Source organism: Pituophis catenifer, unplaced genomic scaffold (assembly GCF_029215685.1).
Source record: "Pituophis catenifer annectens isolate HBS135680 unplaced genomic scaffold, rPitCat1.0.hap2 SCAF_13, whole genome shotgun sequence".
NCBI classification, from domain to species: Eukaryota; Metazoa; Chordata; class Lepidosauria; order Squamata; family Colubridae; genus Pituophis; species Pituophis catenifer.
The window spans coordinates 7,998,947-8,026,046 of record NW_027256893.1 but is presented as its reverse complement, the minus strand read 5'-3'; the positions used below and the strand labels follow the sequence as shown (position 1 = coordinate 8,026,046).

The window sequence follows — 27,100 nt, the reverse complement described above, 5'->3', positions numbered from 1 at the left end:
AGTTGTGGTCATAAATTGAGGACTACCTGTAAGCTGCTTTCCAATGATAGATTTTTTTTATCGTGTGTTGTTTCTTTCAAGTGGAAAGTTGACAGAAAATGCATGAACCAAAGCTTTAAAATGATGATTAGGTGGTACAGAATGCTTTTATCAGAGTTGTAACACAGCCAACCTGATCCGTTCAGTTTTGAGGAGGCTTGGCACAGAGATAGTTTTGTGACGTGTTGGGTGAAGAATCACCTTCCTTTGTTCATTTCCCTCTTCATTGTTTCTCTCTGCCAGCCCACTCAATGTAGTGTAATCCAAAACTACATAAGCTTCTGGTTTTCACAGATTTCAAAGCCTTTTAAAGTAGCAAAAGAACAGTTAAAATCAACGTAGGTGGCATCATTTAAAATCGGTTGCATAGGAGCTGAAATGAGGCATAATTGATGGGGACAGCCCGTAAGTGCTACTCCGTTAAACGCAACCCCTTTGAAATTGTGTTTTTCTAATTAATTACCTTCTCCAGAAATTTTTCGTGCTTGATTTATTGTGATTACATTGCACATCTCATCTCGGCTTGGAAGCAGGCGTTATGTTTTGGAGGCTGCATAGATTATTTTATGATTAGATGTGATTTATTTATTTTATTTATTTATTAGTCATATTTCTATGCCGCCCACTCTCCGAGGACTCTGGGCGGCTTACACCAAAGACAGTATACTAAATAGCATATTGCCCCCCAACAATCTGGGTCCTCATTTTACCCACCTTGGAAGGATGGAAGGCTGAGTCAACCTTGAGCCGGTGAGATTTGATCCGCTGATCTGCTGAACTAGCGGTCAGCTGAAGTAACTGCAGTACTACACCCTAACCACTGCGCCACCTCGGCATCCTTCGGGGCTTTTCCTAGGTGGGCAGGTTTAAAAGATTTAAATTTAATAAGCAATTGATGAGAAGAGAGGAGGGGAGAGGGAGAGAAGAGAGAAGAGAAGAGAAGAGAAGAGAAGAGAAGAGAAGAGAAGAGAAGAGAAGAGAAGAGAAGAGAAGAGAAGAGAAGAGATCTGGAAGGGATATTGGAGGTCTTTTAGTCCAGGGGTCTCCAACCTTGGCAACTTTAAGTCTTGTGGACCAACTCCCAGTATTGCTGGCTTGCTGGCTGAGGAACCCTGGGAGTTGAAGTCCACAAGTCTTAAAGTTGCCAAGGTTGGAGACTCCTGTTCTAGTCCAGCCCCCTGCTCAAGCAGGAGAACCTATATACCCGTGATGGCGAACCTATGGCAGCTTTCTAGGAGCCATATCGGTGGGCACGCAAGCTCAGATCTGGCACGCATGCAGGCACTAGCCAGCTGATTTTCGGGCCTTCTGGGCCTACCGGAAGTAGGGAAACAGACTGTTTCCTGCCTCTGGAGGGCGTCCGGGAGGGTGGGGAAGACTGTTTTTGCCCTCCTCAGGCTCCTAGAAAGGCTCTGGAGCCTGGGGAGGGCGAAAAATGGGCCCACCAGACCCACCGTGCCATCGCCTGCCAAAGCGGAGGGGTCGCGCACGCATGCACGGGGGTGAGGCGCATAGAATTATGGGTGTGGACACGCATGCGCGTGACACCCCCCTCCCCCCGCTTTTGGCACGTGATGGCAAAAAGGTTAGCCATCACTGCTATATACCATCTCAGATAAGTGACTGTCTCTAGAATCTTCTTAAAAACATCCAGTGATGGATTGCCCATATTTTCTGGTGGCCAGCTGTTCCACTGGTTAATTGTCCTCACTGTTAGGAAGTTTCTCCTTAATTCCAGGTTGCTTCTCTCCTTGATCAGTTTCCATCCATTGTTTCTTGTCCTGCCCTCTGGTGCTTTGAAGAATAATTTGACCCCCCCCCCTTCTTTGTGGCAGCCCCTCAAATACTGGAATACTGCTATCATTTGATTGATAATTTGCACATTGTTACTTTTATTACTCAAATCCCATCCTTTAGTTCTTTCTCCTTGTTACTAGGTGGAAAGGTGATTATGGATGTAAGGTCCAGCATTACTTCCCATCCAATTACGTTGAAGACATGTCATCTGAGAGCATGGAAGAGCTTGAAAATCAGGTAGGGAAAGTTTTTGTTATGATCTACATGTTAAATGTATTCCTGAAGTTCTTCAGATCCATTAAAAAGATTTATCAGCACACGGATCTGGATTCTACCTGTAAAATTCCTTCCAAAACTATGCTCCACATGTGAACAAAATAAGGCATCTGTCTTATGTTTCTTAATGCTTTTCTATGTGAAAATAATCTTTCTGTGCCTCTCTATGCTTGGATACCGTTTCTGTTTATTAAATCTGAATATTGACATGTAAAGTTTGTTATGCCAAAACCAGGGAATAATATCCATTCATAGAACTGGAGAAGCAACATATATTTTTGCTGTTTAAAAACCTGCAAAACCTTAACACCAATCAGTTTTGAGTAACTAGAAAGTTATAGCTGTAGCACTTTGATTATATAACTATATAATATAATCAGAATCACTAGAATTAAATAATTAACAGGTTGGTGAATAAGGTGGGCACTAAAGAGATTTCTTTGTTCTGCTTTGCTAATGTTATCCAGTAACAGAAAAACTATACATATTAGGAACTGATTTAATATTGACCTGTATGCTATTAATAATCAATGTATAGTAGAAAAACCATGTACTATTGATAAGTATAAAATACAAGATGGATTTTTTCCTTTTTTCTTTTCTTTTTTAATTTGTGCTTTTACATTTTTAAATTTTCTAAGATTAAAGTTCATGAAAAACATTGTAAAAACCTTACAGCTGACAAATTAATGGATGTCCGTCTAAAGTATGTGGTCCCTCTCCTATTACACTGTCTAGCTAACAGAAATTTTTTTTACTAATTTTTCTCCAAAGCTTTAGTTAACATTATAATTTCTCAGTGATTAAATTTCGTGGTGAGAATTTATTGTTCTGAAATGTTGCTTTTGGAATTTTAAGGGATACAGATGGGAATCAGGTTTGTTTATTGTACTCCTACTTCTGAAGATGGAGGGGGGGAAATCCTTTATAATGAAATACAAATATTTTCTTTCCAGATCTTTGAGGACAATCCTTTAGGGTCACTATGTCGGGGCATTCTGGATCTCAATTTATATACAGTGGGTATGTAGATGCTGGGCTCCAATATTTTTGGCTGCTTAAATTAGAATTAATGTAGATGGCATGGAGGAAAAAAATGTAGTTCTAACAGAACACCGTAGGATCTTCCTCCTCCTCCTCTTCCTCCTCCTCCATCTCCTCCTCTTCCTCTTCTTCTTCCTCCTCCTCTTCCTCCTCTTCCTCCTTCTCCTCCTCTTCTTCCTCCTCCTCCTTCTCCTCCTCTTCTTCCTCCTCCTCGTCCTCCTCCTCCTCGTCCTCCTCCCTCCTCCTCCTCCTCTTCTTCCTCCTCCTCTTCCTCCTCCTCTTCTTCTTCCTCCTCCTTCTCCTCTTCCTCCTCCTCCTCCTCTTCTTCTTCTTCCTCCTCCTCCTCCTCTTCTTCTTCCTCCTCCTCCTCCTCCTCCTCTTTGTCCTCCTCCCTCCTCCTCCTCTTCTTCCTCCTCCTCCTCCTCTTCCTCCTCCCCCTCCCCCTCCTTTTCCTCCTCCCCCTCCTCTTCCTCCTCCTCCTCTTCCTTCTCCTCCTCCTCCTCTTCCTCCTTCTCCTTCTGTAAGTTCTTCATAAGGGCAGTACCATTTTCCAACTAGCTTATGAAAGAGAGATCCAATCCAGAACCAAAGAGAAATGTCTAATCAGTGGAATGACTTACCTCCAGAAGTTGTGGGTTTTCCATCATTGGAGGTTTTTAACAAGAGCTTGGACACCTATTTGTCCGGCATAATATAGGGTTTCCTGCTCGAGCAGGTGGTTGGACTAGAAGTCCTTCAAGAGTCCCTCCCAACTCTCTTATTCTGTATTCTCTATATTCCACCTCTGTACAGATCTTTGATCTGTTTACCTCAATAGTGTAGCTTTTCCTAACTGCGTTTGCAGTTCCAGAGGGTGAACACTGCTTCCAAGGTAATAAATGTCCTCCCCATGAAGAAACTTTTGAAGGCACGATAGACAAGATACAGTTGGCCTTTCAGGGCCTAATAAAGCAGGCCCCAGAGCAGTAGTGGGTTCCTCCCGGTTCCGCCAAGCCGGTAGCGGTGACGATATGACGTCACCGAACCGGTTCTGCCCCCCCGTGTTATTCTTACCTTTTATTTGGCCCCACCCCCAATCTATTGCTGCCTCCTGAGTCCCAGTTGATTGGCTAGAAGGAAAAAACTGTTTAAACTCTTGCCATGGGGCTTCATAGGGCCACCCTACAGCTGATCAGTGTTAAAAGGCAGTGTGGTGGTAGACCTGTGCCTCCAAAAACAAATGAGAAGACCAGTGCCTCCAAAAACAAATGAGTAGACCGATGCCTCCAAAAACAAATGAGTAGACCGGTGCCTGCAAAAATAAATTGATAGACCAGTACCTCCAAAAACAAATGAGTAGACTGGTGCTTCCAAAAACAAATGAGTAGACCGGTGCCTCCAAAAACAAATGAGTAGACCGGTGCCTCCAAAAACAAATGAGTAGACCGGTGCCTCCAAAAACAAATGAGTAGACCGGTGCCTCCAAAAACAAATGAGTAGACCGGTGCCTCCAAAAACAAATGAGTAGACCGGTACAGCTCTGCAAGCAGTTAAAAGCCTGGTAGACCAGTACCTCTGCTAAATCCTAAAGAATTGTCACATGACCATCAAGCCACACCCACAAAATAAGACACGCCCACAGAACCAGTAGTAAAAAAATTTAGAACCCACCCCTGCCCCAGAGGCCTTGTAGAACACTTTGGCTAAAGGAATGTGGAGTAAATTCCTCATTTTTTCTCATTTCCAACAGTGAAAATGCCTCAAGGAAACCACGGGAAGAGTTTTGTCTTTGTCCTGGAGCCCAAGAACCTTGAAGACCCTCCCATTGAGTTCGCCACCGATAAAGTAGAAGAGTGGTTTGAGTGGTTTCAGAGCATCAGAGAAATCACCTGGAGAACTGTTGAAGAGGTAGGAGCCCCGGCCCCCACCCTAAGCACTGCTCAGCCATTCAGTTTAGTCTTCGAGCTTCGTTAGTTTTTATTTGTACATTAAAAAAAAAACAAGCCAGTAAAATTATTGCTCAAGTTTAGTCTTTCAGCAGGAGTTGAAAAGACCAGTTTTCCAACCAGTTACGCCAGTAACCAAAAAGCTGAGTAGAGATTCCCCTTTGCAGAATATTTTCCTTAAAAGTAATCCTTGACTTGTGACCACAATTGGGTCGTACATTTCTGTTGCTAATGTATATTGTATAATGTATATTGATATACATTGCATGCGTAATACTGTAACAATTCTCTTCTTATTTCTATCTTTCACTAATCTACTTTTATTTCTAACTTTCATATTTATTCTCTAGCCATTGGTAAAATAGTTCATTACATTATACATTATAATATTATAATATATATTATAATATACATTATAATATTCAGTTTGTTCCTTCTCTTTAATTGCAAGAGTTAACCTATTCATTTCTGCACATTCTAATATTTGCCTAATCACATTCTCATCTGTAAGGATCTCTTCACTTTTCCAGTTTTATGCAAATACAATCCTAGCTGCAGTTATTACATGGATAATCAAATATGCATTCTCTTTACCATAAGATTTCTTTTCCTGTTGGGTAACTGCCATGATCTAATGTATAACCTCTAAACTTTGCTTGTTTTATTACATTTTAAAACAGAAAACTTTAAAAGGATACTTGGAGAAGAAGCAGTTAATTGCCATGGAGTTATCTGACTTGGTGATCTATTGCATACCAATGAGCAAAACCAAGGACAATCTCGGTAAACCATTTTTAACTGAACGGTTGGCTTGCTAAATCCAAAAGAATATTTGTTGTTTTTTAGAGAGGAGAGGTGTATCTTCAAATCAAGCTGTTTGATGGTTGCATGTTTTCCAATATTGCAAACCTGGGAGATCTGCAACATAAGAGTTTTGGAAAGGGCCTTCTAACTATGATGTCTAAACATCGATGGCACAGTTTCTTTCTTTTTGAAGTGAGATACAGATGGAAATTGCTGCATAAGCCATTGGAAGTCCTCTCACTGTCTCGTTTCCGCCTCCATGTATGATGTGATCTATTTTGCAAACTTCTGCCACCAGCATATTAATTTTACAATTTAATTTTAATTTAACCGAAGGCAGCAAACCTATCTAATTCACCTTCCCTCTCCTATTTTCCCCACAACAACCTTTGGGGTGAGTTGGACTGAGAATGAAGGCCTAGTCTAAAGTCACCCATCTGGTTTTCATGCCTAAAGTGGGACTAGAACTCACAATCTCCTGTTGATTGGCCCAAAGTCACCCACCTGGCTTTCATGCCTAAAATGGGACTAGAACTTACAGTCTCCTGGTGATTGGCCCAGAGTCTCACCTGGCTTTCATGTCTAAAATAGGACTAGAACTCATAGTCTCCTGGTCATCCATCTAGCTTTCATGCCTAAAATGAGACTAGAACTCACAGCCTCCTGGTGATTGGCCCACCCACCTAGCTTTCATGCCTAAAATGGGACTAGAACTCACAGTCTCCTGGTGATTGGCCCAAAGTCTCTCACCCGGCTTTCATGTCTAAAATAGGACTAGAACTCACAGTCTCCTGGTCACCCATCTAGCTTTCATGACTAAGATGGGACTAGAATTCACAGACTCCTGGTGATTGGCCAAAGGTCACCCACCTGGTTTTCATGCCTAAAATAAGACTAGAACTCACAATCACCTGGTCACCCACCTAGCTTTCATGCCTAAAATGAGACTAGAACTCACAGCCTCCTGGTGATTGGCCCACCCACCTAGCTTTCATGCCTAAAATGGGACTAGAACTCACAGTCTTCTGGTGATTGGCCCAAAGTCACCCACCTAGTTTTCATGGCTAAGATGGGACTAGAACTCACAGTCTCCTGGTGATTAGCCCAAAGTCACCCACCTAGCTTTCATGGCTAAAGTAGCATTACTACTTCTATCCTGTGCTTTAACCATTAGGACAAACTGACTCTCTTATTGCAACTCTGCAGTAAGCTATGTAACTATATATTTATGAAATTGCTTCTTCCTGCACCTTCATTTTTGTAGATAATCCCGATTTCAAAGAAATTCGCTCTTTTGTGGAAACCAAAGCAGAAAGCATTGTCAAGCAGAAACCATTTGACCTCCTGAAGTACAATCAGAAGGGACTGACTCGAATTTATCCCAAAGGGCAGAGAGTGGATTCCTCAAATTATGATCCTTTTCGCTTCTGGTTTTGTGGGGTGCAGATGGTGGCTCTTAATTTCCAGACACCAGGTAAAACAAAAAAGAAAAAGTTCTCGTTCTCTTCACAACCAGCTGAAATAATACATGTAAATGTTGAGAAAGAGAGAGAGAGGGAGGGAGAGAGAGAGAGAGAGAGAGAGAGAGAGAGAAAGGGAAAAAATGACTAATATCTGGTCGTCACACATCATGGCATCTTCAGAATCACATGATCAACAGTTGGGCATGTATTTACGAGAGTTGCAGCGTCCTGGGGTCATGTGATTGCCACTTGCGAACTTCCAAGCTGGCTTTCAACAAGCAAATTCAGTGATTCACCTAATAATCGCAGTGATTTGCTTCAAGAGCAAAAAAGATCCTAAAATCAAGCACTACATTTATAATAGCATAGCATAACATAGCATAGCATAGCATAGCATAGCATAGCATAGCAGGAAGGGACCTTGGAGGTCTTCTAGTCCAACCACCTGCTTAGGAAGGGAACCCTACACCACTTCAGACAAATGGTTATCCAACATCTTCTTAAAAACGTCCAGTGTTGGAGCATTCACAACTTCTGGAGGCAAGTTGTTCCCCTGATTAATTGTTCTAACTGTCAGGAAATTTCTCCTTAGTTCTAAGTTGCTTCTCTCCTTGATTAGTTTCCACCCATTGCTTCTTGTCCTGCATTCAGGTACTTTGGAGAATAGCTTGACTCCCTCTTCTTTGTGTCAACCCCTGATATATTGGAACACTGCTATCGTGTCTCCCCTGGTCCTTCTCTTCATCAAACTAGACACACCCAATTCCAGCAACCGTTCTTCATATGTTTTAACTGATTTGACCACCGCGTCATTTGAGATTGAAGCTCCAGTCCTCTTCGTTGTCATACGTTGAGGGCTAGCTGCCTATTATAGTTTTTTCATTTCCATTGAGAAGGACGATGGGCGCATCTTCTCAGGGAAAGTACCTCATAGTTCAATTGTTCCACATTGCTCATTTTCATCCTAGGATGGTGTAGAAAAAGCTCCAGCCCCTTTATTATTTAGGAGATTTTGCTTTTCGCCAGTGGCCAGTTTTAAGTTTCTGGGTGTTAATCATAAAAGAGGACCTGATTTGGGGGCGCTCACATTGCAGCATTGGTCAAAAGGGCCCAGCAGAGATTATACTACCTGAGACTTCTCAGGAAACAACAACTGAATGAAAAACTGCAGGTGACCTTCTACCGCTGTGCCATAGAGAGTATTTTAACTTACTGCACCTGTGTATGGTTTGCCAATTGCACAGTGGCAGATAGGACAGCACTCCAGAAGGTTAACATCATTGCCCAGAGGATCAATGGTTGCTCTCTCCCCTCTTTGGAATAGTTTTATAGCTCCCGCTGCCTTAAGAAAGTTCAAAACATTCTTAAAGATCCATCTCATCCAGGGCATCCTTTTTTTTTTTTTTTTTTTTTTTTGAACTATTACCATCTGGCAGGCGGTACAGGGCAATAAAATAAAAAAAATATGAGCCCTGGTAGTACAGTGGTCTAAAGCACCCTGTTATTAAGACTAGCTGCCTGCAATTACTGCAGGTTCGAATCTCGCCAGGCTCAAGGTTGACTCAGCCTTCCATCCTTTCTAAGGTAGGTAAATTGAGGACCCAGTTTGTGGGGGCAATAAGCTGACTTTGTATAAGTATACAAAAGGATGAAGGCTATTGCTGAGCACATTGTAAGCCGCCCTGAGTCTTCGGAGAAGGGCGGCATATAAATCAAATTAAAAAAAAAACAAAAAAAACAAGGACAAATAGGCTGAAAAACAGCTTCTATCCCAGGGCGGTAACTACATTGAATTCTATGGTATAGTGCAATATTAATGCAATATCGGGTTTTCAATTTCAGTTATATAGAATGGGAAGGGTGTGTGTTTGTATTTTTATTTTACATAGTTATAATGTACACCGAAGATGGCATTTAATTTCGTTGCACGATGTGCAATGACAATAAAGTAAACTAACTTTCCCTTGGTTAACCAGGTAACCCATCTGGCTAACGTCCTTCTCTCCCCCCCACCCCCCATTTTCCAAATATTCTCCTCAGATAAATACATGCAGATGAATCAGGCATTGTTCTCCTTGAACGGTTGGACTGGCTTCGTACTGCAGCCGGAAAGCATGAGAAATGAGGCCTACGACCCCGTACAAAATGAATGCAAGAAGAAGCTACAAATGATTTTGACCATGAGGGTAAATGTTTTCTCCACAATGAATGGCAGACAAGGAACCTTGAGGATCCATAAGAGGTTTTCCTTTGAATTAATACTTGGCAGCCTTGTTAGATTAGGGCCAGGGGTCCATATCCTTTGTTAGGATATGGTTTGAGCCTAACAAGTTGTCCAGGCAATATATGTGTTCTGTGACTTTAACATGAATATGTATTGTGTGACTTTAAAGTTTTACTGCTGATTCATTGTAACGCTGAGTCATGCTGCAATTAGAGAATCACTAGTTGTAAACGTATTTAAGAAAGGTACTGTAACGTACTCAGTTGATGATAAGCTACCATTGTGTGTGTGAGGAGTTGCTACCATTGTGCTATCATCGTTGGATGGATCTGCTACCATCGTGGTTTGTGAACCAGAGTGAGTTTGTTACTCTAACCAACTACTGTTTGTATGGTAAGAAGATATCTGTATCACTGGACTGATTTAACTGGCAAAGACTTGGATTGATTTAAAGACTATGAGATTGTTTTTTCATTATAAAGTAAACTTTCAATAAACCAGTTTGCACATCTCTTATTCATTGCTCTCAGCAATGTTTCTCTGTGCTCTACACTCTGCTGGTTGGTAACACAACAACAATATCCTTAACAGGCTTCAAAAATTTTAGCAAAGGGTTCTCTGGCCGGTTGCTGGGTGGGCGTGGCCTAGTCAGCGTCCTGCACCATGGCGGTGGGGGTGTTTTTGCTCTCCCCAGGCTCCGGAGGCTTTCCTTGAGCCTCTGGGAGGGCAAAAACGGCATCTCTAGGTTCTCTAGGTTCTGTTTGAGTAACAGCTTCTCGATATGTGCACCAGTAATTCAAGATTATTTGGAATTACTTGAATATCGTATGCTGTCTTGAAACAGGTCATTGCTGCCCGGCATCTTCCCAAGTCTGGCAGAAGCATCGCTTGCCCATTTGTAGAGGTGGAGATCTGTGGGGCTGAATATGACAACAATAAGTTCAAGACAACTGTTGTGAGTAAGTACTGGTTGCTGCTCTTTAAAAATTGGGTTCACCTTTTAATCGGGAGAGATCTTTTTATTGAAAAAGTTTTACAAACATCAATTTCCCCCCCCTTTTTTCCCCCCATCCCTCCCTTACCCCCCCAAACCCTCCCCACTCCCCATGACTTCCCCAAGGTGAAATCCATCCACATTATATTATATCACACTTTACCAGCCCTCCATTCTCCCCCCCCCCCCGTGTAGTATACAATTCTACATAACAATAAGCTATTTTGCCCCCTATAAACTATACATTTCTACACAACATTTAGCTAAAAGCTATCTGATACTTCCTAGTTTGATATTTATTCTGCACATAATCTATCCATTTCTTCCACTCCCACGCATAAGTCTCTTGAGTCTGGTCTTTTAAGTATGCTGATATCTTCGCCATCTCTGCAAAACTGGCCATCTTCAAAGTCCATTCTTGAATTGTAGGCATGTCATCCCTTTTCCAATATTGACCAATCAATAACCTAGCTGCTGTCACCATATACAATATCAATTTTGTTTCACCCACTGAAAAACCCTTAACTTAAGGAGAAAATTGGATTTTTTTCTTCAAAACATTTTGCATAAGCCACCAAATTTTTATCCAAAAAGCCTTTGCTTTCTTGCATGTCCACCATATATGATAATATGTAGCATCTAAACAATCACATCTCCAACATTTCGGTTGAATATTAGGATACATACATGATAATTTCTTAGGATCTAAATGCCACCTATAAAACATTTTATAAAAATTTTCCCTCAAATTCTGCGACTGTGTGAATTTAACATTCTGAACCCATATTTTTTGGGAGAGATCTTAATATGGTGTGAATTCTAATTCTGCTGACTGCCGGCTGCCTGCAATTTGGCAGTTCGAATCTCACCAGGCTCAAGTTTGACTCAGCCGTCCATCCTTCCGAGGTGGGTAAAAATGAGGACTCAGGTTGTCGGGGGCAAGAGGATGACTCTGTAAACCACTTATAGAGAGTGCTGTAAAGCACTGTGAAGCGGTATATAAGTCTAAGTGCTATTGCTATTGCTAAATCGGGGTGTCCAACCTTGGCAACTATTAAGACTTGGGTACTTCTTACTCCCAGAATTCCCCAGCTAGCATGGCCCCTGCTGAGAATTCTGGAAGTCCACAGAACTGAAGACTGCCAAGATTTAGAAATAGTGATCTATAGATAATCCTTCTTCCATCTTTCTGTTGTGAGCAAGAGAAGAATTTTAATTTCTCCAGACTACCCGGGTTTCCCCAAAAATAAGACCCTGTCTTATATTTTTTTGAACCCCAAAATAAGAGCCTGGCCTTATTTTTGGGGAGGTCTTATTATTTTGGGGTGCGTGGAGCAAGATGGGGCTTTTCTTGCAGTCTTACCATCTTACCTGATTTCCAGCTCTGCGTTTAAATATTTTCGGGTAGGGCTTATTTTCAGGGTGAGGCTTATCTTAGTGCATGCACTCAAAAGCCCGATTGGGCTTATTATCAGGGGATGTCTTATTTTCGGGGAAACACGGTATACAATGTACTTGGGGCTACACAATCCTATGCTATAATAAATTGGGTAACCTATAAAGTGCCACGAAACCATTCATCGTTTTTATAAAAATAAGAGGCACTTAAGACTCTCGAAATGTCAGAGTGTTTACAGAGCGACTACTATTTTGAGACAACTCAGGAGCAAAATATAATACACAGAGGTTTGTCTTACAAATAGTGGTTTATATACAAGTTATATACAGTATATATCTGTGGGTTTCAGCAGGTTCTGACCAGTTCTGGAGAACCGGTAGTGGAAATTTTGAGTAGTTCGGAGAACCGGTAAAAATTCTGACTGGCCCTGCCCCCATCTATTCTCTGCCTCCCAAGTCCCAGCTGATTGGGAGGAAATGGGGATTTTGCAGTATCCTTCCCCTGGAGTGGGATGGGAATGGAGATTTTACAGTATCCTTCCCCTGCCATGCCCACTAAGCCAGACCCACCAAGCCACACCCACAGAACCGGTAGTAAAAAATTTTGAAACCCACCACTGGTATATATACATACACGTGCCACGCAAAGCCAGGCAATCAATCAATCTTCAACTCTACAAGGAGAACTACAATGGAGATAGAACATGAGGAGAGTGATACACGAGGAGAGAGAGTGACACCTTCTAATGGTCTCTCTTATATAGACAGCTTCTTAAAGTGGCAGTAACCCTGCTGACTCATTCTCATTTCATCATCTCGGTTTACAGCCTTACAGTGGCTGGGCAGCTTTAAATCATCATTCCCTTAACACGAAAGATCAGAACGAGCCGCGGTGGCGCAATGGTTAGAGTGCAGTACTGCAGGCTACTTCTGCTGACTGCCGGCTGCCTGCAATTTGGCAATTCTAATCTTACCAAGCTCAGGGTTGACTCAGCCTTTAATTCTTCCAAGGTGGGTAAAATGAGGACCCAGATTGTTGGGGGCAATAGGCTGTAAACCACTTAGAGAAGCGGTATATAAGTCTTAAGTGCTAGTGCCAGTGCTAGAATACATGGCTGAACCTCAGTGCTCGATTTGGTATTCAGTTTTCCAAGCCAGCGTGTAGATATAACAAAACATTCATTTTGTTACAGATGACAATGGCCTTAACCCAGTCTGGATGCTTCAGGAGCAAGTGAAATTTGAAATTTATGACCCTAACATCGCATTTCTACGCTTTGTTGTCTACGAAGAAGACATGTTCAGCGACCCCAACTTCTTAGCACACGCGACTTTTCCCATCAAAGGAGTCAAATCAGGTAGATATCAAATGTAGCCAGATCGAGCATGGAATTTTGCATACAGGTAGTCCTCGACTTACAACCATTCATTTTAGTGACCATTTGAAGTGACAACGGCACTGAAAAAAAGTGACTTACGACAGGAGTGGGCAACTGTGGCCCTTTTACAACCTGTGGACTTCAACTCCCAGAATTCCTGAGACAGCTTGGCTGTCTCAGGAATTCTGGGAGTTGAAGTCCACAGGTTGTAAAAGGGCCACAGTTGCCCACCCCTGACTTACGACCATTTGTCACACCCGTTGCAGCATTTCCCACAGTCACATGATCAAAATTTAGATGCTTGGCAACTGGCTCCTATTTATGACGGTTGCAGTGTCCCCGGGGTCAGGTCACACGATCCCGTTTTGCGACCTTCTGACAAGTTAACGGGGAAGCTGGATTCACTTTACAGCCATGTTACTTAACAGTGGCAAGAAAAGTCATCTAATGGAGCAAAACTCACTTAACAACTGTCTCACTTAGCAACATAAAATTTTGGGCTCATTTTTGGCCGGATGTTGAAGACTACCTGTATTAATATTGATCTTCCGATTTCTATAAGATGTTTGACTGATGCAGAGAGAATGAGCTTGCTCTCTTAGCTCAGGGGTTTGGCCTGAAAATGACAGTAGAATTAAATAGCAATCTTCGATCTTCAGGTTTTACTGGTGACATCTCAAAACACTTTCTCAACTCTTCTTTATCTGTGGAGTAAGCCCTCTCGTAACACTTGGCTATTTCCTTTTGAGTTTATCCCTGGCTGATTAATCAAGATGTGAGTCTTTAAGTACGAACTTGATCGTTCTTGCTTAGGAGGTTTTAATACAGCCAAGCTTTGTTATTGCATTGGCCAGCTAATTGAGGATTTTTTAGTGGGGGTGTGAGGGCTATACCACATCTAGGGGCCTAGAAGCTAAAACATACAAAGAATGACTGCAGGAACTGGGTATGTCTAGTTTACAACAAAAATGATTAGGGGAATGGAGGCTAAAACATATGAAGAACGGTTGCAGGAACTGGGTATGTCTAGTCTAGTGAAGAGAAAAGAAGAATTAGGGGAGACATGATAGCAGTGTTCCAGTATCTCAGGGGCTGCCCCAAAGAAGAGGGAGTCAAGCTATTCTCCAAAGCACCTGAGGGCAGGATAAGAAACAATGGGTGGAAACTAATCAAGGACAGAAGCTAGAAGCTGGCTTGAGTTAAATTTTAAATTGATTTTAAATTGGGTTGTTTTAATTTACGGCCAAAATATTTAATTATTTTAATACTGTTTTTTAAATTTTGTATGCTCTGTTTTTTACTTTGGCTGTTCACCACCCTGAGTCCTATTTGGAGAAGGGCGGTATAGAAATGGAAACAAATAAAATAAATAAATAAATAAGAACTAAGGAGGAAGCTAGAACTAAGGACAGAACTAGAACTAAGGAAGCTAGACTAAGGACAGAAGCTAGAACTAAGGAGAAATTTCCTAACAGAACAATTAACCAGCAGAACAAATTGCCTTTGGAAATTGTGGGTGCCCCCACCCTGGAGGCTTTTAAGAAGAGACGGGACAGCCATCTATCAGTCATAGTACAAGTCTCCTTCTAGAGCAGGGGATTGGACTAGATGACTTCCAAGATCCCTTCCAACTCTGTTACCGTTACATCTGAACTTTCCTCCTGCTTAAAAAACAAAAACAAAATAAAATTGTCTGGATAGCTTCTATTCTTCTTTTGCTTTTGACCTGTTGCAGAAGTGCAGATCTCTTGTGGCTGCTTGTGGTTTTTTCCAGCTCTGGGGCATGGGATTGTCTTGCGATCCTTCACGGTGCCTTCTCTTTCCTGCCGCTTCCTAGTAAACTCTGTCCTTTCAAGATAAGAACAGGTGAGCCTCGGTCTGTTCCTTCAGGTGTGGAAGTCCGAGACTGCCTCGAAGCGGCCATTAAAACGCTCTTAATCCTGCCCTTTTTTAGGTTATCGGTCAGTCCCCCTCAAAAACGGGTATAGCGAAGACATAGAGCTGGCTTCTCTTCTGATATATTGTGAAATGCAGCAGATCTTGGTAAGTTGGACGTTTAATTCCACTTTTCACCAGCTAGTAAAATCCAAGGGAAATAACATTTTGGTGAAGTATTGGTGCGTTTGCCACCTTGAATTATTTATAAAAGTAGGTTTGTTCTCCTAAGTTGTGCCATGCGTTTATGAAGTAGTTGTGATTTGGGACAATTATGACTTATCTCCATAGAACATAAATAGGTTGAACCTTACTATTAGTGACTCCGCAGCTCAGGGTTGCAGTTTTCTCCTCTTAATAAATTCCTGTGAGACTGGTTAGATGCCGTAAGCACCTCTAGACTATGAAGGAACTTTGAACCAGGGGTGAAATGCTCCCGGTTCGGACCAGTTCAGGTGAACCGGTAGCGATGGCGGTGCAAGGCTCCGCCCACCCACCCAGTCGTCGTTAACTTCCTAGTTCTAACCAGGAAGTAACCTGTTTTTTACCCTCTGCGCGTGTGCAGAAGGGTTTGCGCATGCGCAGAGGGTCCAAGTGGTGGGTCCAAGCGGCGCATGCACTTCTGAACCGGTTGGGAAGGTAAGTAGATTTCACCCCATGCTATCAAAATGGACAACAAGATCAAAGACACAGAACGTGAGAGAAGGCTATTCAAGGGGAAATGCTGCACTTTTTTTCTTAAGCGAAACATTTTGGAACCATTTTAGCTCTTTTTCAGAACTGAGTTTAGCTGCATGTCATTCTGTTGGGTTTGGCTTCTTTCCTGAAGAATTTGTGGAGGCCAGCATCGCTGAGGTTGTTTCCTCTCTTCCGTGTGTGTGTGTGTGTGTGTGTGTGTGTGTGTATATACATACATATATATATATATATATATATATATATATATATATATATATATATATATATATATATATATATATATATATACTGAGCTGGAGCTACAAAAAAACTTTGGCTACGTAGGGAAAACCTGGCTAGAAGAAAAACACACATAAACCCTACGAAGAAGTAAGAAAATTGATACTGTGCCTTTACAGGGAGGATACATAAGATATGGGTGTGGCCTACTGATGACAGCTAACGAGCTAGAAATGGATCTATTTAGGTCTCCCACCTAGCAGTTAGAGCTTGCTAGGTGTTAGAAAGGAAAAAAGCCCAGAACCGAGTAGATGTGATTCTACTGAGCTGGAGCTACAATATATACTATATATATATAGTAATTGCAGGCAGCTGGTGTTACTTAACAGCACTTTAGTCTGCTGCGCCACCAAGGCTCTCTCTCTCTCTCTCTCTCTCTCTCTCTCTCTCTCTCTCTCTCTCTCTCTCTCTCTATATATATATATATATATATATATATATATATATATATATATATATATTTGTTTTCTCAGGTTTTCGCGGGTGTTTGTATGTAGGTCTTTGGTTATTCGGGTCTTCTCCCATGTAAAATTGGAAGTGTCTTGGCCAAGACACTTCCAATTTTACGTGGGAGAAGACCCGAATAACCAAAGACCTACATATATATATATATAAAGAGCCTTGGTGGCGCAGCAGACTAAAGTGCTGTTAAGTAACACCAGCTGCCTGCAATTACTGCAAGTTCAAATCTCACCAGGCTCAAGGTTGACTCAGCCTTCCATCCTTTCGAGGTAGGTAAAATGAGGACCCAGTTTGTGGGGGCAATAAGCTGACTTTGTATAAAAAAAAGAACACCATTTAGGGGGAGCCAAAAGCCCTACTAAGCAGGTATATACAAAAGTATGAAGGCTATTGCTTAACGCATTTTATGCTACCCTGAGTCTCCGGAGAAGGGCGGCATCTAAATCGAACCAATAAATAAACAATAAATAAATATATAAAAGCGAAATCCAGTCACTCATCACGAAATCTCCAGAACGGTAAAGCCTACAAACTTGAAATTTGGCGCATACGTTCCTCTTGGCTTCTAGGTGCTCGCTAAGAAAGGATTTTTCGAAATGACCATCCGATCATTAGTATTTCATATACAGTATATTCATATACAGTATATTCACAGGCTCTGATGCACCTGAAAAGTTCCAACTGCCACTTGCCTCCCATTCTGTTACCTCCGTTCAAACTGGCAGATGTTCCACTCCTTCACTCAGGGGCGATCTGGGGCTCCTTACACTAGAAAACGTTATCAAAATGTCTACAACTTCCACCTATGGGATTGCTTCCGGACTCAAGGCAGTGGGAGAGATATTCCCTTATGAGTTTCAATCACCGACCACCACTGAGCCAACGGATTGTGAACCCAATTTCTCCTGCATAGTGTCCCAGCCCCAACTCACTTCTTACACTGACCTCCTCGGTTCAGACGAATCTGTTCCTTCTGCTGTAACACGCTTGGCAACTGACTCATATTTATGACCGTGGCAGTGTCCCGGAGTCATGTGATCCCCTTTTGAAAACTTCTGTCCACCAGGGTCCATGTGGAAGCCAGATTCACTTTGCAGCTGTGTTACTAATTGAACAATTACAGTGATTCACTTAACTATCCAGGAGCCTGGATAGCTCAGCAGACTAATGCATTGTAATTTAACTCCAGCTGTCTGCAATTAGTAAGTTCGAATCTCGCCAGGCTCAAGGTTGACTCAGCCTTCCATCCTTTCTAAGGTAGGTAAATTGAGGACCCAGTTTGTGGGGGCAATAAACTGACTTTGTATAAATATACAAAAGGATGAAGGCTATTGCTTAGCGCATTGTAAGCCGCCCTGAGTCTCTGGAGAAGGGCAGCGTATAAATCAAATTAAAACAAAAAACAAAAAACTAAAGCATATGAAGAATGGTTACTAATACAGTACCACTCTATAAAGCCTTAGTAAGACCACACCTAGAATGCTGCATCCAGTTTTGGTCACCACACTATAAAAAAGATGTGGAGACTCTAGAAAGAGTGCAGAGAAGAGCAACAAAGATGATTAGGGGACTGGAGGCTAAAACATAATGAAGAACGGTTGCAGGAACTGAACATGGCTAGTCTAGTGAAGAGAAGGAACAGGGGAGATAGGATAGCAGTCTTCCAATATTTGAGGGAGGAGGGGATCAAGCTATTTTCCAAAGCACCCAAAGGCCAGACAAGGAATAATGGATGGAAACTGATCAAGGAGAGATTCAACTGGGAAATAAGGAGAAATTTTCTGACAGTGAGAACAGAAGATTGATTGATTGATTCGATTTATATGCCGCCCTTCTCCGGAGACTCAGGGCGGCTTACAATGCGTTTGTCAAGTTTTCAGGCTGTCTTCAAATAAAATGCATCTTGACGTGCTGACAGCGGTAAGCAATAGCCTTCATACTTTTGTATATACCTGCTTAGTAGGGCTTTCGGCCCCCCTTAAGCGGTGTTCTTTTTTATACAAAGTCAACTTATTGCCCCCACAATCCGGGTCCTCATTTTACCTACCTCGAAAGGATGGAAGGCTGAGTCAACCTTGAGCCTAGTGAGATTTGAACTTGCAGTAATTGCAGGCAGCTGGTGTTATCTTAACAGTGCTTTAGTCTGCTGCACCACCAAGGCTCTTCAGAAGTTGTGGGAGCTTCATCACTGGAGGCTTTCAAGAAGAGACTGGATTGCCATCTGTCAGAAATGGTGTAGAGTCTCCTGCTTGGGCAGGGGGTTGGACTAAATGACCTACAAGGTCCCTTCCAACTCTGTTAATTTGTTAAATAAGTTAAAGGGAAAAGACTGCCTTTCTGCTGCCTGGAAGTAAAACGGATGCTTCCAAATGATGACTTTTGGAAGCTAGAGAGGTAAAGGAAGGAAATTTTATGACAACATTCAAAGTGTACGGGCAGGTCTACCACAGGATAGGGAGTATCATGGTGGGGCCTCAGCAGCAGCCTTCATTTCTCCAGATATACTTTGTTGGTGATGATGGCAATGAGAGTCTGTCAAGATCATGGGGATGCAAATGGATAGCTTTTTTAAAAAGTTTTGAAACTTATATTTTGAAGATTGTCTTATTGATGTATTAAGAGATTTTAAAATGTTTAATCTAAGATTATAGTATTTTTAAAAGGTATATGTGATGAAATGTTTAAGTTAGACATAACTTAACTCAATGGATTAATAATTTTTTTTTTTTAAAAAAAGACATGCTTTAAAGAAAGTTTTAAAATGTTTAATTTAGAATTTTACAAGGGAGAAAGGATTTTAGTAACAAATGTGAAATGTGATAAGAGAATTTATAAAAGGAAGGTTGATGAATAATTTTTAAAAGGGGAGTTAAAGAGCGTGAGAGAGTTTTGAATCTTGTAGTAAATTAGCATATTTTAGCTTATGTTTGTTAAATGTTATACCCTGTTTTTCCTCTGGGAAGTTGGGTGGGGGCATGGGGAGGGGGGGTAGAAGATTGTGTGGGGATAAAATTGTATAATTTTTAATAAAATAAAAAGATAGATAAATGTATTAATAGAGAAGTAAGAAATGTGGGGGAAATGTCATAATAAATGAAATGATAATATTAAGATATGATAAATAGTGGAGGAGTAAGAAGAAAACACAAAAGATGTATTTAGATGATGCACTGAATGATTATGTATTGTTTGTTTATTTATAAAATAAAAAAAACTTTTTAAATAAAAAAAAAAGACCATGGAGATGCTACAATGGTCGTAAGTGTGAAAAATGGTCATAAGTAGTGAAGCACGGGTATCCAGCTAGTATCCCGTATTTCCAAGTTTGAGGTGGGGGGGTCAAAATTTTCCCAGCTTTGTTGGGAGTGCTGGAATGAAGAGTTTGCAAGAGATAAGTTCTTCACTCCTACTTATAAAGCAATATTTGCTACATTCCCTTCTGAGCTGTCTAGTTTTGGGGGTTTCTAATCTTATTTTTCCACATCTTACTTAAGGAGCACTTGGGCTTAGAACAATTTAAATCGGTGTTTTCCCAGCTTTGACTGCTTTCAGATGTGTGAACTTCCACTCCCAGAATTCCCCAGCCAGCAAAGCTATAAACATGTATAAAGAACTATGCGTGTGTTCATGTTTGATTTGGTTTAAAATAAAAAACTTTCTGTCTTTCCAGGAGTGACTCTATCCAGCCAATGTCTGGCATAACTTAATAGCAAAAATTTAAAATTTGCTTTCAGTTACATGCGCACAGTTCTTAAAACCACCTCCAGCTGGTCCATCAAATCTTGACTTTTGCTTCTCTGTCAGTTGTGTTTTAATGTTGCCTAAGATCCCTTTCCTTTTCTCCCATAAAGGAAAGCGAGGAAGATCTATATTCCTCCTTTCGGCAGCTGCGTCAACGGCAAGCGGAACTGAACAATCAGTTGTACGACACTCGGCGAAACATCCGGAGTCCCAGTCGGGATGCCTTGCTGAGAGAGTTCAGCGCAAACGAGGGGCAACTGCAGGTGTATCAGGAAACCTGCAACAAGAGGTTCGTGCCAGGCCCAAGGAACCAAGAACGACAGCAGAAGTTACTTCACAGTAGTTTCTTTATTGTTGCTTGCCTATAGACCAGGGTCAGCAACCCGTCGCTCTGGAGCCGCATGTGGCTCTTTAAGCCCTCTGCTGCAGCTCCGTTGCTGGTTGGCTCTGTTGTTTCGATGAAGAAAGACGTGTAGGCAGGATGATGGTTCACGGGAAGGCCCTTCGGTGTGAAGGTACCTTGTGGAAGGCACACTCACCCCATTCAAAAGGCTTCCTTTTATTGTCATTTTACAATTACCATGGCAAAACATTAATCAACGTTTACTGATACTGATTGGCTAAAGAAAGCTCATGAACTCCATATGGATCCCTCGTGTTTCCCTCATGTTATTTCCTGTGATAAACAATGCCTAGGTGCTGGGTCCCCATGCTTTGTATATATGAGATAGGGTCTCTGCCAGACATCCTGTCTTTACATTCCTGACAAGATTAGGACTTTGTGTTAACGTTGTTTACCCAGCGCGGTTTGCTAACAACTGAGATTACACCATTCCCACAGGCTCCACAATTGATAGGGCTTTTCGGTTAGGACAGGTAGAGGAAAAAGGACCCCACACTAGGAGGAGACTATGATGGGGGAACTGGACTTCCGGTCGTCTCCAGAATTGAACGGGAGCTTCCGGTTAGGACCGTTGTGGCTCTTTTGAGTGTTTAAGGTTGCCAACCCCTGCAATAGACAGAATCTTGCCAGACTAAAGCCCAAATCTCCATAACCTTTACATATACCTTGTGAAAGGTTAAGGAGAATCCTCCCTGGTTCTCTTCCTGCATACCAGGGATTCAGGCTGACTTGCCTCTTTCTTCTTGAAAAGACCCTCTCCCTCCTGCAATTCTGTTCCACGTTCGAACACAGTATGTTGGTAACCACACCAACAATTAAGGGATCCTCGAAGGACTTGATTGAATAACTGAAAGAAGTGGGCAATAGAATTGAACCCGAAATGACTATCTGTACTGGAAGTCGACCAGATTAAAGGTAAAGGTTCCCCTTGCAGATATGTGCTAGTCGTTCCCAACTCTAGGGGGACGGTGCTCATCTCCGTTTCAAAGCCAAAGAGCCAGCGCTGTCCGAAGATGTCTCCATGGTCATGTGGCCAGCATGACTCAACACCAAAGGTGCACATGGAACGCTGTTACCTTCCCATCAAAGGTGGTCCCTATTTTTCTACTTGCATTTTTTTACCTGCTTTTGAACTGCTAGATTGGCAGAAGCTGGGACAAGGAACGGGAGCTCACCCCGTTACGCGGCACTAGGGACTCGAATTGCTGAACTGCCGACCTTTTGATCGACAAGATCAGCATCTTAGCCACTGAGCCACTGCGTCCCTCTTCAGATTACAAATTCTATAACTCAAGATTACAAATTCTATCACTTCGTCCTTAGAACATTCAATTCAAAGCCACTGTTTTCAGAAAGCCAGAAAACACCATGCTTTATTTTACAGCTTCGTACTCTACCGCACTCCATATTGAGATGCTTATTGAAGACAGGAGTAAGCATTTAAATAAAAAGATTATAAAACCACTCAGGCAGGCAATTGGATGAGATTCAGTCCAGGTCATAGTTGATGAACGACTCAAACGATGTGATTTCTCCCACCAGCTTTTGGTACAATAAGCTTGTTATATTTCAGTTGTTTTTTAATTTTTTAATTTGAGTTTTATTGGGTTTTAACAATTAAACAATTCTTATTCAACTCTTGTGCATGACTGTGACCATTTACATATCATCACACTAATGTTCTCCTATGCTCTATATAATTTTACAAAATCTACTATCTGTTATTTCCCTTTTTTTTCTATCTTCAATCCAATTAGACATATATAATTGTTATCTGCTTTTTTTCCCTCCTGTTTAAATTGTGTGCAACAGCTTCCGTTGTGTGTCAACTGGCTGGTTATATAAAATAAATGCATACATAGAATAGCTTGGACCTTCCAAAGTATACAGTGCCATCTGCAAATTTATCTCCTACAAACTTATTGTCCCCTTTCTGCTTACTTCGAATTATTGGCATTTAAGTAGTTTTAAGAAATCACCATGCCAGGGAAGACGAGAACTCATGCATGTCATGTTGCATTTCTGATTTCTTTTTCCCCTCTGCTTTCTTTCAGATTGAGAGAGAAACGAGTTAGCAACAGCAAATTCTATTCCTAGAAACCTGACTTTCCTTTCATGGGTTATACCTAATACCATCTGGTAAGAACCCCTACCTTGCCCTGAAAATATTGGTTAGATTAGAAGTTCTGTGTCTTAAGGTAAAGGTTCCCCTCACACATATGTGCTAGTCGTTCCCGACTCTAGGGGTCGGTGCTCATCTCCGTTTCAAAGCCGAAGAGCCAGCGCTGTCTGTTAGGATATGGTTTGAACCTAACAAGTTGTCCAGGCAATAAATGTGTTCTGTGACTTTAATATGAATATCTATTGTGTAACTTTAAGGCTTTAATGCTGAGTCATGCTGTAATTAGGTAATGACTGGTTGTGAGAGTATTTAAGCAAGGTATTGTAACGTGTTCAGTTGCTGCTATGATATGCTGCCATTGTGTATGAAGCTGCTATGATATGCTGCCATTGTGTATGAAGCTGAGATGATATGCTACCATTGAGAGGAATTGCTATCTGCTAATCATCGTTGGATGGATCTGTTACCATCGTGGTTTGTGAACCAGAGTGAGTTTGTTATTCTAACCAACTACTGTTTGTTTGGTGAGAAGATATCTGTAACTACTGGACTGATTTTACTGGCAAAGACTTGGAATTTGTTTAAAGATTATGAGACTGTTTTTCTACTACAAAGTAAGCTTTTGATAAACCAGTTTGCATATCTCTTATTCATTGCTCTCAGCAACGTTTCCTTGTGCATTTACTCTGCTGGTTGGTAACACAACACCAATATCCTTAACATTGGTTATGGGCCCAGAGCCAACCATAACTAACTGGGATTGTTAAGAGTTAAACTGAGAGTTAATGTGAATAGTACAAACTGTGTTTGTGATATACAATCCAAGTGAAGATGGCACTAGAACAAGCAGCAAATTTTTCCATGATAACCCGGCTGGATGGAACAAACTATGTATCCTGGCCTACAAAATGTAGTCTACTTCTGCGTAGAGAAGGACTGTGGGACATAGTTAATAATCCACCGGATGTAACAGCATGGGATCCTGCTGATGAAGATGAAAAGAAAATAGCCAAGTTTAACAGAGACAATGAACGAGCTCTTTGCATTATTGGACTAACACTGGGTGACCAGCAGCTTGTCCATATTCGTGGCGAAGAGTCTGCTGCTAGGTGTTGGACCAAGTTGAAGAGACTATATGTTCGTGACTCTGTAGGTGCTCATATTTATCTCACACGGAAATTATTTAAACAACATCTTCTTAAAAGTGGAGATATGATGGCTCATTTGGAATCCATGACCAGAATTTTGCAGGAGCTGCATGAAAAAGAACTTGTTTTCTCAGAACTACAACAAGTTTATATAATTCTTTCTTCATTGGACAATAGCTATGACAACTATGTTTCTTCATTAGAGGTTTTGTCTAGAGATGAACTGACATTGGCTGGCATAACCGGTAGGTTATTGGAAGAATCCAAAAGAAGACAAGAGATCAGTTGAAAGAGCAACAACCAAAAGAAGAAAAAATGTACTCAACTGCCTATTTTGTAAAACGTTGTTTTGCTTGTGGGGCTAAAGGGCATATAGCTAAGTATTGTAAGAATAAGAAAATGTCTGTTAGGGACAATACTAGATCCAAGAAGGGTTGTAATTTAGCTATATCCAGTTCAACTACTGATGTTAACCAGGATTGTTGGGTTGTTGACAGTGGTGCTTCTCAATCTATTTCTAGAAATAGATTTTTTTTTTTGTTAAAATGGAGAAAAGTAACCAACATGTTAAACTAGCAAATGGCTGGAAGGTTAAGGTAGCTGGAGAGGGTGTTGCTCGTTGGTCATTTAATAATGAACCATTGCCTATGTTATATATTCCTGGGTTAAAATTCAATTTATTATCTGTTAAATCATTATTGCAATTTGGGTTTACAGTAACATTTAAAAATGATAAGTGTTTCATTGAGAAAGATGGCAAGGTTGTTACTGCAAGTTTGGAAAATGATTTATTTGTTTTAAGGGATAACCCAGTATTGGTGGCTAAATCTAAGTCTGTTTATAAGAATGTTAAACCACATGATGAATGTATTCATCTGTTACACCGGAGACTTGAGCATTTAAATTTCAGGACGTTAAAGAAAACAGTTCAGGTATCTGAAGGGATAAAATTACAAGCATGTAGTAAATATCTGAATTGCAATGCCTGTAGTCAGCAAAAAAGTAGGGTTACACCAGCCAACCGTGTTAATGGTTTTAAAACCACAAATCCATTAGAGGTAGTGTTTGTAGACCTAATTGGACCCAAGAAACCCAGCATAGGAGGTGCCTGCTATATTCTGAGCATAGTAGACCATTATTCAAGATACGGATTCTGTTATCTTATGAAAACAAAAAGTGAAACATTCCAGCATATTAACAACTGGCTACCTTTTGTGGAAAGGAAACAGAAATTTAAGGTTAAATGCTTAGTGACTGATAATGGTACAGAATTTACCAACCAAAGGTTGGAAAAGTTTTTGCAGGATGCAGGGATCCAGCATAAACGGTCTGCTCCACAACACAATTCGTATATCGAGAGAAGGGGTCAAACATTACAAGCCATGACTAGAACTATGTTGGCAGATTCTGGTTTGCCTGAAAATTTATGGGGTGAGGCTGTTATGTGTGCTAACCATGTGTTAAACAACGTGGTTCATCCCTCTACGGGAGAAATACCATTCACCTTATGGCATGGGAGGAAACCAAATCTTAGTTATTTACACACATTTGGAACCCCAGCTTGGGTACATATTCCATCTAGTTTAAGGAGAAAGGATCAACAGAGAGCCAGAAAAATGTTTTTCGTTGGCTATGAATCAAATCATAGGTCTTTTAGATTTTGGGCACAGGGAACTACTAGTGTTTACTGTAGTGCAAGTGCTAAATTTCTAGAGCACGAAGGATGGGATAAACTAGAGTGTGCAGATTATAGACATGATAATAATACTGTTAGTATAGAGCATCATATTCCTGATGATATTCCTGAGGATTTAGATGATGTAAAATCCTCTATCAAGGATGAAGAACAGGAAGTAGGTTTATTTATTTATTTATTTATTTATTTATTTATTTATTTATTTATTTATTTATTTATTTATTTATTTATTTATTTATTTATTTATTTATTTATTTATTAATCAAATTTCTATACCGCCCTACTCCCGAAGGACTCAGGGCAGTGGACAGCCAAGATAAAATACAGATAATACAAATATTAAAATGTCCCTTAAAATTATTAAATATTTTGGCCAAAACAAAAATTAAAACACCCAATTTATAAAATCACGAATTAAAAAATTTAAAAGAGGAGAGTTAGGCCAGGCCAGCCTGCTGAAATAGAAAAGTTTTGAGAGCACGGCGAAACGTGTGCAGGTCCGGGATCCTCCGTATCTCTGGGGGGAGCTCGTTCCAGATGGTAGGTTTAGAGGAGGTAGTTTTAGGGGAGGAGTCAGATGAACTACCTGCAGTAAGTCCTGTTTCACCTAGGAGATCTACTAGGGAAAGGCATCCACCTGATCGATATAAAGCAACTGTAGTTTGCCAGGTGTATCCAAAGTGGTGTGAAAGCTATGGATTAAGAATCTAAACTCTATATATTGACCTGTCCAAAAGGGAGAATGTTAGGATATGGTTTGAGCCTAACAAGTTGTCCAGGCAATATATGTATATATAGCGGGTGGATTAAAAATTCCAGAGTAACAAAGTTGGATGGGACCTTGGAGGCTTCTAGTCTAACCCTCTGCTCAAGCAGGAGACTCTGTGCCATTCTAGACAAATGGCTATTCATTCTTTTCTTTAAAATCTCCAGTGAGATTGTTCTCGCTGACAGGAAATTTCTTAATTTTAGGTTTGATCTCTCCTTGATTAGTTTCCATCCATTACTTCTTGTTCTGCCTTCAGATGTTTTGGAGATTAGGTTGACTCCTCTCTGTGTCAGCCACTCAAATATTGGAAGACTGCCATTATGTCACCCTCTGGTCCTTCTCTTTGTTAGTCTAGAGCAGTGTTTCTCAACCTTGGAAGCTTGAAGATGGGGGGACTTCAACTCCCAGAATCCCCCAGCCAGCGCTGCTGGCTGGGGGATTCTGGGAGTTAAAGTCCCCCCATCTTCAAGCTTCCAAGGTTGAGGAACACTGGTCTAGACAGA

At 41.1% G+C, this 27,100-nt stretch overlaps 1 protein-coding gene across 1 annotated transcript in view; it reads left to right on the top strand.

Moving 5' to 3' along the window:
• Window positions 1-27,100, top strand: part of PLCG2 (phospholipase C gamma 2) — a 106,056-nt gene that overhangs the window by 77,667 nt on the left and 1,289 nt on the right. Inside the window, exons 23-33 of the mRNA XM_070952877.1 lie at window positions 1,977-2,073; window positions 3,069-3,135; window positions 4,886-5,043; window positions 5,762-5,864; window positions 7,150-7,359; window positions 9,389-9,534; window positions 10,417-10,531; window positions 13,158-13,322; window positions 15,298-15,386; window positions 20,570-20,748; window positions 22,917-23,001. Of these exons, the coding sequence (XP_070808978.1) occupies window positions 1,977-2,073; window positions 3,069-3,135; window positions 4,886-5,043; window positions 5,762-5,864; window positions 7,150-7,359; window positions 9,389-9,534; window positions 10,417-10,531; window positions 13,158-13,322; window positions 15,298-15,386; window positions 20,570-20,748; window positions 22,917-22,959 (1,372 nt within the window). The 3' untranslated portion in view covers window positions 22,960-23,001. The remainder of the gene's footprint in view (window positions 1-1,976; window positions 2,074-3,068; window positions 3,136-4,885; window positions 5,044-5,761; window positions 5,865-7,149; window positions 7,360-9,388; window positions 9,535-10,416; window positions 10,532-13,157; window positions 13,323-15,297; window positions 15,387-20,569; window positions 20,749-22,916; window positions 23,002-27,100) is intronic.